The following is a 19,056-nucleotide window of genomic DNA, read 5'->3' on the forward strand; positions in this document are numbered from 1 at the left end:
GACCACAAATGGTTTGGACGAATTACAGCGGGCTGAATCTGCATCATGAGGAGGAATAACAGTACGTGGAGGTGTCAGCGGCCACGTATGTGCTTTCTTTTTAAGAGTTACGTGTAGTAAGTAAGTAGTGAGTGAACCGGGAGTTGAAAACACTGTCAAACTGTGATATATATTTCTATCTGTTTTAGACATATAAACACTGAGAAATCTTTCCTGATTTTCAGTCAGTTGACAGTTGAAGATGGTTCGTCTTAAACCTCCATCCGCTAGTGTGGACAGAAATATCAAATGCAATGTTTGAACACCACAGATCCACAGTTCCCTTCAGATCTTTGTGGAACACCTGGCCACATAAATAAAAAAATAAAAAATAAAGTGTATAAAAAAATACACGACGAGACACTTTGTTTGTACCTGTTAATAAGGTCTTCATTGTCGTCACTCTCCATCTCGTCCTCGATAGCTGCCTGGAGGTCGCCGATCCTTTTGAAGGCCAGCTTGAGGTCTGCCTGCAGGCTCTGATTAGCAGCCTCTAAGCTCTCAATGTCCATTTCCTGTTAATGAGATGAAAGACAAGAATGAACTTTTCAGTTTGTCAGGACCGAGCGTTGACTGCTTCAATGTTGCTGATTTCCCCACGAAATGTCTGTCTGTTACCAGTCGGTCATGTCTTTAGTGTCTGTCACCTTCTTACCAGTTCGTGTTTCTTGCGGCTGGCCTCTGCTTCCTTTTTGGCCAGTTCCCCCATCTCCTCTTTGACGTCCCGGATCTGTCTCTGCAGACGTTTGTGCTGTTCCTTTTCTCGATTCTCGCTGCTGCTGCGCTGGTCTCGTTCCTCCGTCAACTTCTCCAGGTTCTCCTTCAGACGGGCAACGAGGCTCTGCACAGCCATGAAGAGAGAAGGCTCAGCAATGTGGTCACGCTGGTACCACATACACACTGTATTATACATACCGGAGGTGAGATAACATACAGCCAGCTGGACAATACACAGAAATATGTGAGGTAAAACAAACCAAACCAGCGGCAATTCAAAAGTTTGTTGTAACAAAAGCAGATTAAGCAGAATTCCACTAGATTCCAGTTTTCCGAATGAAACATGTCCGGGAATAAAGCTGCATGCAGATGATCACCAGTTCCTGAATGAACAATAACATCAATGAAATTTGTTGTTAATGTTGACGTTAATGGATAATTATAGATAATTACATCGTAGGTAAACGTTATTATGATACATACTAACTGCAGTGATGTTAAACTGAACGACAAAGAACTTCTCAGACAAAAAGTGTTGTTCCTATTTCAAATAATTCTGACTAACCTGGGAGTTCGTTTCTAGTGTGTCTAATCACCTGAATCCTGCTACTTGTTTACCCCCTTTGAGCTTTTTCTCCTCATTTTTGGTCTTTTTGAAGCAAATCACCTCAAATAGAAACAGTACGAGGTGCCGGTTGCTGTTGATAATTGTGTTGGCAGAAGAACGTGCAATAAGAGGCGTTCTTGTGTGATTTGTCGACCGCCAGGAATTCCATTGTTAGTGTGGTATTTACTCAGTCAAAGGATCCTGGATTAGATTAGATTATAAATGACCCAAATACCCAACGTCAAGCAAGTATTTGTTCATGCATCTAAAAGTTGAATTTGATCCGTCTTAAGTGATGTCGCTTCAGTCTCCTGGCCGGTATCAAGCTAGTGCTGTAACCCCACTCAGTGGTCAGAGGTGTCCTGTGGGGACATTTAGTTTTCTTTATTGAGTCTCCATTTTAGCAAATTACCCATGAAATGTTTTACTTGAAGTTAACATTAGCACAGAGCTCAGACAACTGACCGAGAGACATTATAACCCCCAGCGTCCCCATGTCTTCCCTTGTCCATACAGGTACCATACAGCCCATCTGTCAGGATCTTTTTTAGGACATGACAAGGGAAAAAAAAGGGCGGAGTTTTCTAACATCATTGTTGGTGCAACGAACTACACAGCAACTCTTCGACATGGCGTTATTATTTAAACCGGTTAGTTTAAAGCAGAAGTTTGGAGAAAAGTCTCAGCTTCCTCTGGTTTATTGTTGCCATCAATGCAGTATGTGGGTTTGTTTTCTGCAGAAAGGGGCGTGGTGATGACAGCAATGCCAGTCTGATCTTTGTCACCACAAAGAATGAAGCCATTTGTCAAGTGAGAATAACACAAGCTAGAAGACAAAGTAAAGCAGGGATGGTTGTATCCTACGTGCAGTGGGCTAAATATTTTCCAATGTGTTTAAGCTCTCACTTCCAGGCGTTTGACTTGAGTTTTTTCAAACTCGAGCTTGGTCTCCAGCTCACGGATCTTGGCCTCCTGCCGGCTGACAAGGGATTTCTCCACCATGGACTGCTCCTGGAACTCCAGTTGGCTCTGAAGGGATTGCATCTGAGACACAAACATACGCATATATAGTTGTGACAGCCAGCCATTGGCTTACACAACAACTTCACTATAGCTGTAAATCATTATGACCGACTTTGACATCTGATTGATGATCAGGTTGCAGCAAAACAGCCCATTTCAATTTGCCAGAGCCCAAAAAAATGCTTTCCAAAATGCTCACGTTTGAGAAGCTAGAATACAATTCATTGAGTTTGTAATTCACAACCCGAACCATCAGGACTGGGTCGGTTTGGGTCAGATTAATTATTCCACTGCATCAAATTCTGCTGAAAAATGAACTGTGTGAGCGGTTTGACGGCTCTCCCACAGCTGTGATTCTGATGTGTGGAGGAAATTACATGAGATAAACTTCAAGATTCCAGTTCACTGACTCTGTCCAACTTTTTCCTGATCTGGCCTGATGTAAACTTATTAAAGCTGAGATAGGACTTGGTCCAACTTGTTCCACTTCCATACTGTTACATCTCTCCTTGCCTGTTCTACTGTGCTTCCAGACGCACTACAAATTTGAACTGGTTATACTTGTCACATATCAGCAGAATGTTAAGAAAAGCCAAAATTTACCTTCTCCTGAATGTCCTGTTTCTCCTTGAGGGCATCCTCCAGTTGGGCCTGTAGGTCACTGATCTGAGCCAGGTTCTGGGCCGACTGAAAACACAAAACCACAGGAAAAAAGCACAGTAAGCATTTGTAGGTATGTTGAAATTGAACTTTTTTTCTTTTTTTTTCTATCTGATGGAATACCAAGTAAGGTTTTATATTTTACACACATAATTTATTATACAGTTCACAGATTACACATACAGCTAAAATCCCCCAAAAACTAAATCTGAATCTTTCAATGCCAAACGAAACATCCCCAGTAAAACATGATGACATCTTAGTGACATTACCGTGACAAATACATCTTTTCAAAGACGTTTTTTGTCCAGTGAAATACATTTCATTTCAATGTGACCTGTTACACGATGTGAAAAATCTAAGATGTGCTTTTCCTCACAGTAGATGAAGCACTCTACAATAGTGTGCCCGACTGGGAATTAAGCTCCTTCAATTTAGACTGGAAGGACGGGTTCATTTGGAGCCAGTGGAGTTGGATCACTTTTCATTCCATCAGCAGTGAAAGAAGCGCTTTTAGTCTACTTTTATTTTCACTTATTGCTCATCTTCACATGCAGCTACATAAACAGTGATTGGGGCCATCCAGAACACACCAACCAACGCTTCTGAAAAATGAGCAAATTGCCAGTGATGCATGGAGTAAGAAGAATTCAATATGAAGTTCAATCCAGGGATCTTTCTTTTTACAAATCACTTTGGAATGTTTTTGACAAGATATGGTGTTAGACATGAGTAAACATGCAGGTTACAACGTGTGTTTTGGCAATGTTGACGGATCAGCTTGCCTTTATTTCCTTCTATCATATAGGTATTTTACTGTGTTATTAAAATAACCTAATGGAATTAAACATTTAGCTTCACCCATTAATTCAAGCATCATTTGTATTGGAAAAAAAAAACTTTTTAAAATATACAAGTACCTTGCATAGGGATTGTTTGGGGTAATGTGTTGTATAAGGACCTTGTATAGGGGTTGTTTGAGTTAATGTGTTGTATAAGGACCTTGTATAGGGATTATTTGGGTTAATGTATAACCACTTGCATGACCTTGATCAGGGCTTTGACTTTGCTGTCTTGCTATAAAAGCCAGGTTTGGATTGATCCCACCTTTGAGACAGATGGCTATAAGATGCCTCACTGGCAGGTTGTTGATTATTAACCATTTAAAGAAGAAGGAAAAAATGTACATGTATCATACGGTTATTGCTGTAGCACACTGCGGAGCCCACAACTGTGCATAATGTATCTGAAACAGGAGGGAAAATAGACCTGGGCCACAGCAGCTTTGTGCTTCTTCATCAGCTCATTGAGGTCCTCCTGGTCTTCTTCCATTCTGGATTGCAAGTCGTTCTTCTCTCTCTGCATGCGACTCAGCTGTTCCTCCAGCTGAAAAACAGAAAGCAACACAGAGATTTATAAATGCTGTGTTCTTTAACCTTAGTGGTCTACAAGCGCTTCAAAACGTCATTCACACACACTCACATTGTAATACCGGCAAAGGTGACATGCATGGATCTTGCCTACCGTTGGGCTCAACTTAAGGTTCAGTGTCTTTAGTGAGATACGTAATCAGCCATGTGTCCATAGCGCTTTGACACCCTTGGCTAAAACTACATGACCCTCACATCCACTGGTACTTCAGAAAGTTTGTCCTGTCTGCAGTCTTCTCTCGCTCACAGAGGACACCACCTCTCTGCCTCCAGCTGACCTGTCTCATCTGTCTGCTGTCTCCTCTGTGGTTCATGACCTGGGGAAGGTGTTGAGCAAGCAGCAGGCTCTTTCTCTCCCTCATCTCCTGTATGACTGTGCAGTAGACCTACTTTCTGGAACCCCTCTTCCTGCCAGTTGACTCCATAATCTGTCCCGTCTGGAAAGAGAAGCCATGGAGAGTTATATCTGTGATGCACTTGGTTCTGGCAGCATCCATCCCTCCTCCTCTCCAGTGGTGGCCGGATTCTTCTTTGTAGCCAAGAAGGACTGCTCACTCCGCCCTTGCATGAATTTACGAATTATCAAAAACAAGTACTCTCTGCCCCTGATTAACTCTACCTTTAAACCCAACCACAAACCAACCATATTTTTCCAGTTGGATCTCCGTATTGCCTGGTTCCAGGCTCTCATCAAATATGTTCACACTGTTTTCGTTTCCCGAGACCTTACTTGTCTTCTCCGGTAATCCAGAGGAACAGAAAAAGACGTCTTGGACCATTTACCTTCACCCTCACATACCATCCCAGCACTTGCAATGTTAAGCCTGACACCCTCTCCTGTCAGTTCTTCCCAGAAAAGTCATCTAGTCAGGGACTATGCTGCCCTCCCACCCATGTTGTGGCTGTAGTTTCCTGGGAGATGGAGTCTCAGACTCAACCTTCTCCTGAAAACTGCACAAATGATGTCTTTGTTCCAGATTCTGTCCTTCAGTGGGAACATTCATCGGGCTATCTTAACCCAACACTATCCCTTCTGAAGAGACATTCTGGTGGTCAGCCATGTTACAGGGCACCAGGGTATTTCTAAATGCTTGGACTGTCTGTGCACATAACAAGTTGTCTCACCAGCCGCCGGTGGGGTTACTACATCCGAAACACAAAACTCATCATTGTTGACAGATTTTCCAAGACTGTCCCTTTTCTTGCTCTCCCTGTAGAGCAGGAGACGGCTGACCACCTGGTGAATCACATGTTTTGTTTTTATGGCGTTCCATCTGACATAGTGTCTGATCGGGGTCCCCAGTTTGTGTGCAGGGTTTGGAGGGTGTTCTGCCGAGGACTTGGTGCCACCTATCCCCTTTCATCAGGTTACCACCCTCAGACAAACAGCCGGACCGGACGTGCCAGTCAGGACCTGAAGTTGCGTTACAATGTGTGCTCTAGAAGAATGCAGCCAATTGGAGCTCCCAGCTTTCCTGGGTGGAGTAACGCCCGCAACTCGCTGTCTAGCAACTCAACCTGTATGTCGCCGTTCGAATGTTCCCTTGGATATCAACCTCCTTTATTCCCATCCAGGAAGAGGAGACTGCAGTTACCTTGGTTCAAACCCACCTGCGTCGCTGTCACCGAGTCTGGAGGGAGGATTGGGCAGCTGTCCTTCACTCTGCAGATCAAAACCGCAGAATTGCTGACCGCCACCGCAACCCCAGCTCCTGATTACGCCCCGGGTCAGCAGGTATGGCTGTTCTCCATGAACCTACCTTTGAGAACTCCCTATTATGTGGGTCCCTTTGTGCATGTAGGTCCATTCCACCTTTCACGTGTCCCAGTTAAAATCTGTCTTAACAGTCCTCTCTTTCTCCGGCTCAGCTGCCTTCACTTCTTCACCCCTAACAATAAAACATCACTTATCTTTTAACTTACCTTCTGTGTATGGGTCCAGTTCTGTCTCAAACCATAACAACCCTCAAAAATAATCCCAGTATAGAGGTAGAGTGGTGATCACAGACAATGCAAAATCCAAATCAGTCATTTTAACAACGGATATCATTGTAGGGAATCAGGCACAGCAGCCACAGTGCAGATACAGTAATTGTTGGGTTTGTTGATACAACAAGAACTAGTTTTAATGAGATACTTTTTACATTGTGACACAAGATCACTGCATGCTTTGTAATGGATGGATGGACAATATTTTGACTATAATCCACACGTTTTGGGCAGTAAATAAAACATGCACCCCAGTCGATGTCATTGTTTTAAGCCAGTGAATTATCTTTTTGTCTCACTGTAAATAAACTGTTGTAAAATCGGAGTAAATGGAGCTGCGCTTTGATTTGGTCGGTGTGCCATTCTGTGCACAGCAGAAGGTGGTCTGAACCCCTACATGGGGTACTGATCATAGGGGCAAATGAGGGTAATTTGGGGTCCCAGACATAACAAAGAGATCCAATTAATGGCTAAAAACTAGCAGTTTTGTTAGAGAGTTGTGTTCAGCTGAGGAGAGCGACTGTGAAGTAATCCTATTACTGTAATTGCAGGGATAATATACAAAAGAGGTTGTTGATGCAGGACTATGGATGAATAAATGATGACTAATGTGACTATGTGAATAGGCTAATGGCTCTATCTGTGCATTGCATTGCAGAAGAGGAGTTAGCAACAGACAGAGTTGACACCTGGGCCTTCATCAGTCCAAAAAGGGTGTCGCATGAACCAAACCCTCTGAATCAAAATATGTATTTGGATTGTAAGCGTAAAATTTATTTTTTCCTTATTTATTTTGATTAAAACCACCCACTGATGAGACGTACCAAGGTGTGCTTAGGTCACTAAAAATATCCACGTGGAAACTGGAGCAAATTCATTTACATGTGACACTTTCCTTTTTTAAATCCACCATTGGAATTTACTGAGTGCTGATAAACGCTTTGAACACTTAGAAACATGATGTGTGTGTGTGTGTGTGTGTGTGTGTGTGTGTGTGTGTGTGTGTGTGTGTGTGTGTGTGTGTGTGTGTGTGTGTGTGTGTGTGTGTGTGTGTGTGTGTGTGTGTGTGTGTGTGTGTGTGTGTGTGTGTGTGTGTGTGTGTGTGATAGACACTTAAATATTGTGCCAGTTTCAGTCATTTAACACATTTAACAATAGGTTGTCATTGCCAACTCTACTAAATTACATGGCTTGGCTGTTTTTGTCTTCCTTTTTTTTTCTTCTTTAAAGATTACCATGGCACTCAGTGGAAAAATAAAGCTGTTGAAAACATGCAAGACAATTCTCCCAAAACTGCAATTACGGTGGGAGGGTGGCAGAAACAGTAGCTCATATAAAAGAAATGTGATTTCCAAGACTTCATCTTTGTTGAATTGCAGTGTATGATGAGGCTCCATCAAACAATCCTCTATTTATGCAAATACAATTTCTGCCTTCAGTTCTTGCAGCCTTACACTTCCATAGGCGGCGAGGTACATGCTACAGAGGTCATCCTCAAAGACGCAGTGTCAAAACAAACACGTGCTGATACAGTCATCTTATTAATACTCTTTTTTCACATTCTACTCAAGGGATCGTGCTTTCTGTCGAAACAATTAAGTTGCAATTGCTTTCCAAGGTTTGTATTTTCTGTAGTGCACCACTTTAGTAATCTTCTCCAAATGAGTAGAAACAAACAACTCAAATACAGTAATAACTGCAGTCATTCGTGGCTATTGTGACGGGAGCCTAAATACATTTGAAGCTAAAACATACAGGGATTGAGAGTGTAGACAAATCAGATCTAAAAGTCACTAAAGAGATGTCACAGCATCACTGACAGTAAGACTATAATGTGACTGGAGTTAAATGATGGCCAACACTCACCAGATGGGAATGATGGATCCATCAATATTTCAGACAAAGTAATACTTTCTTTCAGTTGCTGTTTGTTTGATAAAGTTTGCAGTATTTTGATATTTTAATGTATTATGTGTAATATTCGTTTCATATTTGTGCAGTGATGAGTTCATGTGTGATTCAATCAAAAGCAGTAGGTTTGGAGATGGATGTGGAGGAACGACCCACAGATGAGTGCAGTTTCATAGGACATGCATCTCTGTGATGAATTCTCCCTTTTATCATTCGACTGAGAAGAAGTGGTGGCAATTTGGATGCAATTTGCGCCTGTTGGGTCAAAACTGTTCCTCCTTTCCCCAAAATAAACCCAAAGACTGAACTGAAGAGTGCCACAAATAAGGATTTGACTGATATGATTCCAGGTGAAATTTCTGTATGGCAGTGAATCAGAGAGTGGAGAGGCTTTTCTGCCATAAAAGAAGCAAACTAAAGTGTCAGCCGGTTGGTTTTGAGAGGCCCATTGTGTGACAGAACAACCATTTTCCTACATTTGTTAAAGAAATGATGCTTGTGGAGTGAAAATGATAGTCCTGGTCGCAGCTCAGAGACAAATCTCTGCCGAATGTTTTTAGCCGGTGCCCCTCCTTTGGTTAAATGACTCACGTTAGCTGATGCAATACACACACGTTATAAACTGAAAAATGATGAGAAAATCATAAAAGATATCAAAAGCTGAAAAAGAAATTGAATAGCTGAAAGATGCGTAAACTGGTTCAAACATAAATTGATTTTCTAGTTGAAAGTATGCCGAAGAAGGGAAGAGAGAGGAGGAAAAGAAGACGGATAAAAACTAAAGATGTCTATAAAAAAAAAAAAGGTTATAGACAAAAGAAGAAGATGTGCTTTGCAGAGAAACTGAGGAAATAAGAAGATAGTGGAGGAGCCCACGCTTGGAGTAGGTGGGTCCTCTAACCCCTCATCTGTGGCTGAAGGCAATCATATGACATATTTACTGCTGCCCTACGAGCAGCACTGATGGTGCAGCCTTATGGAAGACTCTAAAACAAACCCTACATGTTTCAGACAGCTTGAACGTTTCCCTCCTTTTTACAACAATGTACGCTACAGTTAATCAGAAACTTGATCAAAACTGGAACCTGTGATTGTAACGTATTATAAATCATGTTTTTAAGGGTTTGAGAAGAGCATCTGTACTGACCGCCTGTTTGGTTTTGGAGATGTCCTCCATCTGAACATGCAGGTCTTCGATTTCCACCTCCATGGACCTCCGAGCTTTAACTGCAGCCGCGCAGGTGAACTCTGATTCTTCCAGCTGAAAGTGAGACAGAAAATGGAGGGGAAATAATTAGCTTCACTCCAAACTTACTCTTTTAAGTTAGTGAGTAAAATGTCTTCAGTCCATTCTGGTCAACCCCGTATCGCTCCAAAGTCCCTGACGCCGTATGGTCCTGCAGTCTGATGAGTGTATTACCGGGCTGGTCTGCTCCTGGTCTATGGTGCTGAATGAAACAATGGTTCTCGGCTCTGCTCCTCTGTACATCACGCTTTCAGACTGTGGCGTCTTGGGAGAGTCGAACGGGGCCACAGAGTGAGAGATGTGAGCCGTGATCTGTGTCTGCATCAAAATGTTGTCTCTTAAAAGTTAGAACTCAGCCATATGAGGGGCTGGGACTCACAAAATATCTTATCTGACCATTAGGAGTCCCCCTAAATGGTGTCCTGTTAAGACCTCACAAAGCTCCTGATAGTTTGGGTGTTATTTGTCAGGTTTTCAAATATCTGGCTCCTCCGTGTCTGTCATGTTCAAAGCATCAATAAATTGAAGAGATAGTGCACAAAGTTCAGTTTAAGCAGTTTTAGAAGGACTTCATTCTGTCAAGAAATAGCTTCTGTTAACACCGTTCTCAGTGACGTGTTATTACAGTAACGTGGACAAGGTGTCTGGAACAACATATTGCTGCTAAATTTAATGCAATTTCCCAGTGTTTGAAGTTGAATTCCTTTCTTCTCATGAGTGGACACATAAACCAACAAATATCTAAATCCTCAGTGAGTGAAACCAAAACCATGCTGCATTCTATAAGAGCAATATGAAAGGGGTTTATTATCCATGCTTTAGTTACTTCCAGGCGAGATTATTGTGATTCTTTGTTATCAGAATGTCTCAATTACTCTTTAAAAACCCTGCAGTTCATCCAAAACGCGGCAGCGAGAACGCCGAGGGGATTTAGCAAGAAATAACATATTTCTCCTATTTTAGCTTTCTTAATTGGCTTCCCATAAAATCAAGAATATAATTAAACATTCTTATAACTTATAAAAAGCTCTTCATGGCCGAGCTCCATCTTATTTGAAAGATGTTAGTGTCCCATATTATCCTAATAGAGTCTAAGAATGACACCCTGCTTTTTGTTCCTGAGGCTGAAGCTGCTGCTTTATATGCTCCATAACATCATGAACTTCATGCCTTGTCTCTCCCATAGTTGTGTTTATCATTTGTTATCTCTAAGCAGTTCTCCTTGCTTGAATGGTTTTGTGCTTCTTTTTTATTTTTGCAGGTATCACTGGCCCTGAAGCTGCATGTTTATGGTCTGCAATTACTGCTGTTCTTTTCTCTCCTCCTCCCCCCTCACCCCAACCGGTCGAAGCAGATGCCCCCCCCCCAGCTCTGAACCTGGCTATGTCAGTGGTTTCTTCCTGTTAAAGTGGAGTTTTTCCTTCCAATTATTGGAGGTTTTTCTTCCTGTTAAAGTGGAGTTTTTCCTTCCAGTTATTGGAGGTTTTTCTTCCTGTTAAAGGGGAGTTTTTCCATCCAATTATTGGAGGTTTTTCTTCTTGTTAAAGAGGAGTTATTCCTTTCCTGTTGGAGGTTTTTCTTCCTGTTAAAGGGGAGTTTTTCCTTCCCAGTTGGAGGTTTTTCTTCTTGTTAAAGGGGAGTTTTTCCTTCCCCGTTGGAGGTTTTTCTTCCTGTTAAAGGGGACTTTTCCCATCCAATTATTGGAGGTTTTTCTTCCTGTTAAAGGGGAGTTTTTCCATCCAATTATTGGAGGTTTTTCTTCCTGTTAAAGAGAAGTTATTCCTTCCCTGTTGGAGGTTTTTCTTCCTGTTAAAGGGGAGTTTTTCCTTCCCTGTTGGAGGTATTTCTTCCTGTTAAAGGGGACTTTTCCCATCCAATTATTGGAGGTTTTTCTTGCTGTTAAAGGGGAGTTTTTCCTTCCCTGTTGGAGGGTTTTTTTCTTGTTAAAGGGGAGTTTTTCTCTACCAGCAGTCACTGAGGTGGAAATCATTGAACTGCTGGATCCTCTTTATAATCTTGTAAGGTTCTGTTGTAAGTACTTCACTAAGTTAAATGCCTTGAAATAACTTGTGTTGTTGTATAGTGCGATACAATTAAAATTGAATTGAACTGAATTTAATTTGTAACGTGGTTGAGCTGAACTTTTTTACATTCCAATTAACCTCTTTTTGCCATCTTCATATTTCAGAATAGAATATGTAGTGATGATACAGCAAAACTGTCCAAAATGTGAAACATGATACAAACTAGATCTGATGACCTCTACGAAAGACCATCGGTAGACTGTGCCTTGTCTCTTTAACTGGTGAAGTCAGTGACACATGGAGTGGTGTGTTTGTGGCGATACCTGGTTCTTGAGCTGGGCGATCTCTCTCTTGCTGGGTGCGTTGTTCTTTATGTGGTCCAACATGATCTGAGCATCAGCCAGCAAAGCCTTGGTTCTCTTCAGGTCCTTCCTCAAGCGCTTCTCTGTCTCTAAGTCACCACCTCTCACCTTGGAAACAGATATTGGGGTTTAGTGGGACTGGTCCGTGTGTCGACCCATTTTACTAGATAAAGGCACAGTATCTAAATTATGTATCATATATATTGGAGTTAAATTTACACCCATAATTCAAAAGTTTGGCTTTAAAACTAAAACAGTGTAGATACAACATCATTATTTTGTGTTTCAGTCAACAATTACAATACGGGTACTGTTACTATTATAAGTAAGTACCAACAAAATGATTAATGTACATGTCGGTGTTTTCTCTTCGGTGTTAAGGTGTTTATTAAAAGGGCTTGTTTATTAACTTTACCAAAACTTATTATAAACAACATTCACAATGTTAAAGATATTTGAGAAGACTAGATCACAGCGAGTGAGTGAATCAATGAAATTATTTAACTATGACAGTCTTTAAATATTTAGGAAACATTCATACCACAGTTTCATAAAATAATCTTGAGGTCAACAAGTAAAATGATGCCATTGTTTATTAAAATTATTGAATAAATTTTCCAAAGAACTGCTGATTAATTTTCTGTCGTAGGGCTAATCAATTCATTGTTTTAGTTCCGGGAGAAATATTCAGAATTAACCTTTTCAGTTCACAGACTCGGCATTTGTTGAAGTCTCTGAAATTAAAAAGATGTTCACGGCAGTTTATATCACTAAAAGAAACTCAGTGGGCCCAGTATAATCAACAAATGAATATACTGTAGTCAGTGAATACAGAAGACACCAATCATTAACGGGAAATGGTTCGGCTTCAGGAAGCTGATCCTCTCCTGTTCCCTCACTGTCAAAGTTGGACATTAGTATCTTCATCAGTACCCCTGGCTCTTTCATCGTAGTTGACAAAGCCAGATAAATATTTGATTCAGTCAGTACGAATGACCCACTTAAATCATATAAACCTCCACATTTCCACTCACACAGCTGAGCAGCAGTAGGACTTCAACAAATACCATTTCTAACATTCCTTTAATATTGAATCCATCAACATACTGAACGGGGTTTGATGTGCTGTCAATACACAGAGGGAATACACTCGTCCAGATCAAGTGTTTTGTACAGGTGTAGTTAAAGATACAGTATATTCACCTTGTCCTGCGCTGACAGAAGCTTCGACTCCAGCTCTCTCTTCTCTTTGAGCACCTTCTGCTTCTCATCGTACTCTTCTTCAAGCTGGACTTCCATCTGCTTCAGCTAAAAACACAAAAGAACACAAATCGGATCACGTGTGTACAAAAGTATCAAGACAATAATTAAGATGCAGTATCGAGTTTCAACAAGTCTGAAGCCTTGTGAAGTCCTGTTACTGTCCCTTAAAGCTTCTCTTCTCATTTAAAGGAGTTTGACAGAACAGCATATGGGTGGTTTGAGAGATAACCGGGTTCTCGCCAAGATATTTCAGTCTGATCCAAAATGATGAACTTTAGTTTGCGATTGCCGGAGTCCTGCTAACGTGTCTAAAATATCTAATGTGGGAGTACTGCGACAAGGGAGGCATAATGTTATTAAAACAGAATGGGTTTTATCTCCTTTGAAGCAAAGCTTGTGCCAATAAGATTATAAGATATATTTTTGTTGTGCTTACAAGGGACACGTTTCACTTTTGGCAGGTAAAATGGGTTCATTTTGATCTTAATATGTACAGGTGTAAAATACTGGGCTGATGGTTGGGCTTAAGTCAGGTGACCATGAATATCCTGAAATGTTTTTGTTTTTTTTCTGAAAGTCACCCATTATTTTTGGTGACAGAAGGTGTATGAAAATCGGTTCTGTGATGAAAGAAATCCAAATCTTAAGTTGTCATTAGGATCTTACTGTGAACCAGTGTTTGACTCACATTGGGAACCTTAAGCTTGAGAGTATGCACTGATAACTGATGCACTGATAACTGACCTTATTAATAAATAAATATCGTATTATTTCAGAGGTTGCAAAATTAGATAAATTCAAACAACCAGAGTAGCTTGTATTTTCATATAAATCAGTAGCAGGAGAATGAAGAAGATTGTGTATCAAGGCTAAAGAGTCCTTTCATCTAATTTATAGTGGTGTGAAAAAGTGTTTTCACCCTTCCTGATTTCTCATTTTTTTGCATGTTTGTCACACTTAAATGTTTCAGATCATCAAACAAATTTTAAATATTAGTCAAATAACAAGTAAACACAAAATGCAGTTTTTAAATGAAGGTTTTTATTATTAAGGGAAAAAAACAATCCAAACCCACATGGCCCTGTGTGAAAAAGTGTTTGCCCCCTGAACCTAATAACCTAATAACCCTTAGCAGCAACAACTGCAATCAAGCGTTTGCGATAACTTGCAATGAGTCTTTTACAGCGCTGTGGAGGAATGTTGGCCGACTCATCTTTGCAGAGTTGTTGTTGTAATTCAGCCACATTGGAGGGTTTTCCAGCATGAACCGCTTTTTTAAGGTCATGCCACAGCATCTCAAGAGGATTCAGGTCAGGACTTTGACTAGGCCACTCCAAAGTCTTCATTTTGTTTTCCTTCAGCCATTCAGAGGTGGACTTGCTGGTGTGTTTTGGATCATCGTCCTGCTGCAGAACCCAAGTTGGCTTCAGCTTGAGGTCACGAACAGACGGCCGGACGTTCTCCTTCAGGATGTTTTGGTAGACGGTAGAATTCATGGTTCCATTTATCACAGCAAGTCTTCCAGGTCCTGAAGCAGCAAAACAGCCCCAGACCATCACACTACCACCACCACATTTTACTGTTGGTATGATGTTCTTTTTTTAAATGCGGTGTTACTTTTACGCCAGATGTAATGGGACACACACCTTCCAAAAAGTTCAACTTTTGTCTTGTCAGTCCACAGAGTATTTTCCCAAAAGTCTCGGGGATCATCAAGATGTTTTCTGGCAAAAATGAGACGAGCCTTAATGTTCTTTTTGCTCAGCGGTGGTTTTGGTCTTGGAACTCTGCCATGCAGCCATTTTTGCCCAGTCGCTTTCTTATGGTGGAGTCATGAACACTGACCTTAACTGAGGCAAGTGAGGCCTGCAGTTCTTTGGATGTGTCGTCGCGGCGCTCTTGGGGTAATTTTAGTCGGCCGGCCACTCCTGGGAAGGTTCACCACTGTTCCATGTTTTCTCCATTTGTGGATAATGGCTCTCATTGTGGTTCGCTGGAGTCCCAAAGCTTTAGAAATGGCTTTATAACCTTTTCTACAGCCCTGCATCTCTACCATATCATCACGCAGCAGTTAATCCATCAGCCATTATTCTCATATAAACAAATGTGACTGAGGAAAAAAGTTGAATAATTTACATGATCTGATTATTGCAGTAATAAAACTCTGGGTAGACATTCGTCATATGTTAATTAATAAAAATAAAAAATAAAAAACATGTAGGGCCGGTTAATAAACACAAAAGATAAGAGCTAGTATTGTGTTCATGAAAGAGGAAAGGTGCTGAATTTAAAATGTATTTCCACAGCAGGGATTTATAAATCACTCCAACACGCTGTCTTTTGGTCGTAATTCCAGTGTTGCATTTGTTTGTTGTTGTGTGTACTGTGTATCGGTATACTTACCTGCATATTATGTGTTAAAAAGTGTTGAGAAATGCAGTTGTGAAACAAACAGTGTGAACACTATAAAACTCCGTGCATGCGCAGCGAGTACCTTTTTGCTGCAGGACTGTCGGATCTCTTCCACTTCGTCGTCTTTGCTCTCGATCTCCTTGGAATGAGTTTGGCGCAAACGCTCCATCTCCATCTCCAGACGCAGTTTGGCCTAAAAAAAAAACACGGATCATCACACTCGTCACGGCTTAAAGAACCTCTCCACCTTATTTCCATATATTATTCACGACTGAGCGTATTTCCAAAGTACTGACGACTGTTCTGTGTCCTGCGGGGAGCTGATCTGCTTCTAAAGGTGAGAACTGTTTTTATACAGCGAGTTGGGGTTGTATGAGCAGAACTAATGTTCTGATCCACAGGACTCTCGTCCACGCCGGTGCCGTTGGACTTGGACCCTTCACTCTATGTTTAAAGCTGTCATGATAATGACATCCTCGCCATCATTGCGATGGTATCGTTGTAGCTGGTACTCGTTTAATGAAGTCATTGCATTGATCTGCTTCTGCTGTAGTTTCATGAATTAGTTTCAGCATAGCGTTTATTATTATTATTGGTAATTTCCTTGTATATTTCAGTAAAAGGTTTTGTATATGTAATTTGTTATTTATATCATATCTGCCCTTCTGTTTATATGTTTCAATGTATAAATGTGTATTAATAAACTATTATTAAGCTCAAGACTATCAAGTGGCATAAAATTAAGAGAAAAGTACAATTAAATCATTCATTTTGATTATTTGTAGTGATTAATCATAATTTTATGTTGCTGACATTACAAACTTCGTTCACAACTAAAACACACCTGACCAGAAACTGTAATTACCACGATTGAATTTGGAATTTCACTGACCAACATATTTGTATATATTTATCTTATTCATATTTTTCATGTAAATTGTAACTTAAAGAACTGAAAAGAAAATCAAAGTTTTTGTTCTTGTTTTTTTTTGTTATTATGATTCATAAATATAATTGGTGTATCATGATGTACAGTTATCAGGAAAATATGAGCAATGTCACTTCAACCAGACTGTTCAGCTGTAATGTGACATATGCTGAGTAAGTCTTTTTTAGTTCGTTTAGTAAGCTCCTCACCGATCCAGCTGTTGGCTCGTAGCAGCACCAGGTAGAAGAAGGATGTGAACCGCCTGGTTTTCTACATTGAGGATTATTAATGAGAATTGTTCCCTATCAAGTGACGGGGTTGAACCGGTTGAACCGTTTTGTCTGGTCACAAACTTAAACAATGTATTTATTCTGTCTACAACATAAATGGTGAAATTCCTCATTTACCCTCAACGCAGAGTCAAACTGGATTTCCTGGATGAAGTTTCATCAGAATCTTTGAGTACCTGTGATTCAGGCACCTTCATCATTACGTCAAACTATGACATCATCAACACACTACATGCTGATCTGTGTTGTTTCAAACAGACTGACTGTCAGTTAAACATTGAGATCATCCTGAATGTTGTGATCGATAATCTACTGAGGAGAAGGAAAACAGGAGAAATCACAGATTGATCATCGAAGCGGTTTTGTTAATTTTTTTTTTTTTACAAACCAATGAGTTAGAAGAGAGTCCAAGATGACCAGTGCGACTGAATGGTTTCAGCTGCAGTGAAAAGGCAGCAGCAGACAGAAAGCTGTCATAAAAGACAGCAGCAACAACCCAGGGTGGAGTTTGTGTGGGAGCACTGAGCTCTGTTGGTACCTGCTCCAACATCTGGATGGTGCCGGCCTGCTCGTCCAGCTCCTCCTCCTGGTCCTTCACTTTGGCCTCCATGTCACGCAGCTGCTTCCTCATCTGAATAATAAAGAATACATATATTAATGTGATCAAATAGAGCACCGTCCTGTGAATTGTCAGAGACAATTTGACTTGTTTAATGCGGTTTGTACTTGTGTTTAGACAGCATGTCTTCATTGGCTATATTCAAACAGAACCCCTTCGGCACTTAAAGATAAGAATTCCGCAAAAAGAGCGTCATTGCAAAAATGGAAAATACAGCAATAAATCCAAGAAAACACAAAAACAGGAGTCATAAGAGACAGAAATAAAGAAGACCTTGGCCAGAGACGCCTCATCCTTGGACTCCTGGGAGTTCAGGTCCTGCAGTTCTGCCTCCAGCTGATCCAGCTTCAGGTTGACTGCACACACCTCCAGATCCTTGTCCTGCAGTGGCAACAGGGATATGGGAACGTCAGGAATATCAGTGGGAACATGGAAGAGGAACTGAGAACTGACACACACACACACACACACATATATATAAAGCAGTGATGTACTCAGCTCATCAGGTAGGTACATGTCAGGCTTGTCCATTTTTAAAACTTCTGACACCTCAGTTCCCTGAATATGACTTCTCCACAAGGACTGTATTCGAAACAAAAAGTGAATCATCGACATGAACGCAGCTACAACCTCGATTACATCGCATTTCGATTAGAAACCCTGTCTGCTGAGTTGGTCTTTTTTTTCTCTTTTACCAGCTCTTTTGATAGGTGTGCAGCAGCAGGAAGCTTCACCTGAGACGTTTAGTCTGGTTAATTCATCATTCTGAATAGATATGATGGACTGCTGACCCGTCCAGGTGTACCCTACCTGTCAACAACAACATTTACCAGCAACATTGAGTAAACGTGAAAAGTCATGAATTTTCCCTTTCATTGTTTGTGTCGACCGCTGGATAGATAATCAGTCAATAATTAATAATGACAATGACTGCGGAAACATTCAATTTTGCAAAATTCCAGAGGCGAATAAAGTAATGAACACTGAAGGTACGATGGCACGAAGTCCGGCTGAGAGGAACAGTATTCAGTAAAGAAGTGCTTCCTGTGGTTTTTACAGTGCTGGTTATGATGCAGGAGTATAACGATGTTCTCTTCTGTATTTAAACTGTGGATTCAGCTGTCTGAAAACATCTATGAATGGAAAACTACGTTGCATAAAATAAACATGGTGGAGTATGAACGGACATCACAGAGAAGAGAACATGAAGTACATACTTCTACGTATGTAGGTGTGTTATTAGATAAATACATATGTACAGTTGAAACCAGAAGTTTACATACACTGTGCAAAAAGACATAACACTTTTTTTCTCACTGTCTGAAGTTAAATCAGACTAAACCTCTCCTGTTTCAGGTCCGTTAGGATTACCAACATTATTTAACTTTTGCTAAATGTCACAATAATGAGAAAGAGAATATTTTAGAGAATTTTTCATTACTTTCTTCAAGGTCAAAAGTTTACATCCAGTTCCTTCGTATTTAGTAGCATTGCCTTTGAACTGCATGACTTGGGTCAAACGTTCTGGGTATCCTT

The 19,056-nt window shown here is 40.8% G+C and overlaps 1 protein-coding gene across 5 annotated transcripts in view; it reads right to left on the minus strand.

The window, feature by feature from the left end:
- Positions 1-19,056, minus strand: part of myo18ab (myosin XVIIIA b) — a 114,807-nt gene that overhangs the window by 13,078 nt on the left and 82,673 nt on the right. For all 5 annotated transcript variants that reach the window (XM_069718040.1, XM_069718038.1, XM_069718037.1 and 2 more), the window contains 11 exons: positions 17,794-17,901; positions 17,440-17,532; positions 15,766-15,876; positions 13,212-13,316; positions 11,970-12,116; positions 9,524-9,637; positions 4,316-4,432; positions 2,990-3,073; positions 2,270-2,407; positions 695-880; positions 415-554 (listed from right to left, as the gene is read on the minus strand). In XM_069718040.1, the coding sequence (XP_069574141.1) occupies positions 415-554; positions 695-880; positions 2,270-2,407; positions 2,990-3,073; positions 4,316-4,432; positions 9,524-9,637; positions 11,970-12,116; positions 13,212-13,316; positions 15,766-15,876; positions 17,440-17,532; positions 17,794-17,901 (1,343 nt within the window). The remainder of the gene's footprint in view (positions 1-414; positions 555-694; positions 881-2,269; positions 2,408-2,989; positions 3,074-4,315; positions 4,433-9,523; positions 9,638-11,969; positions 12,117-13,211; positions 13,317-15,765; positions 15,877-17,439; positions 17,533-17,793; positions 17,902-19,056) is intronic.

The sequence above is a fragment of the Brachyistius frenatus genome, unplaced genomic scaffold, assembly GCF_029030835.1.
Source record: "Brachyistius frenatus isolate BFR_SWC_R1_liver_20210118 unplaced genomic scaffold, ASM2903083v1 Contig_185, whole genome shotgun sequence".
Classification (NCBI taxonomy): domain Eukaryota; kingdom Metazoa; phylum Chordata; class Actinopteri; family Embiotocidae; genus Brachyistius; species Brachyistius frenatus.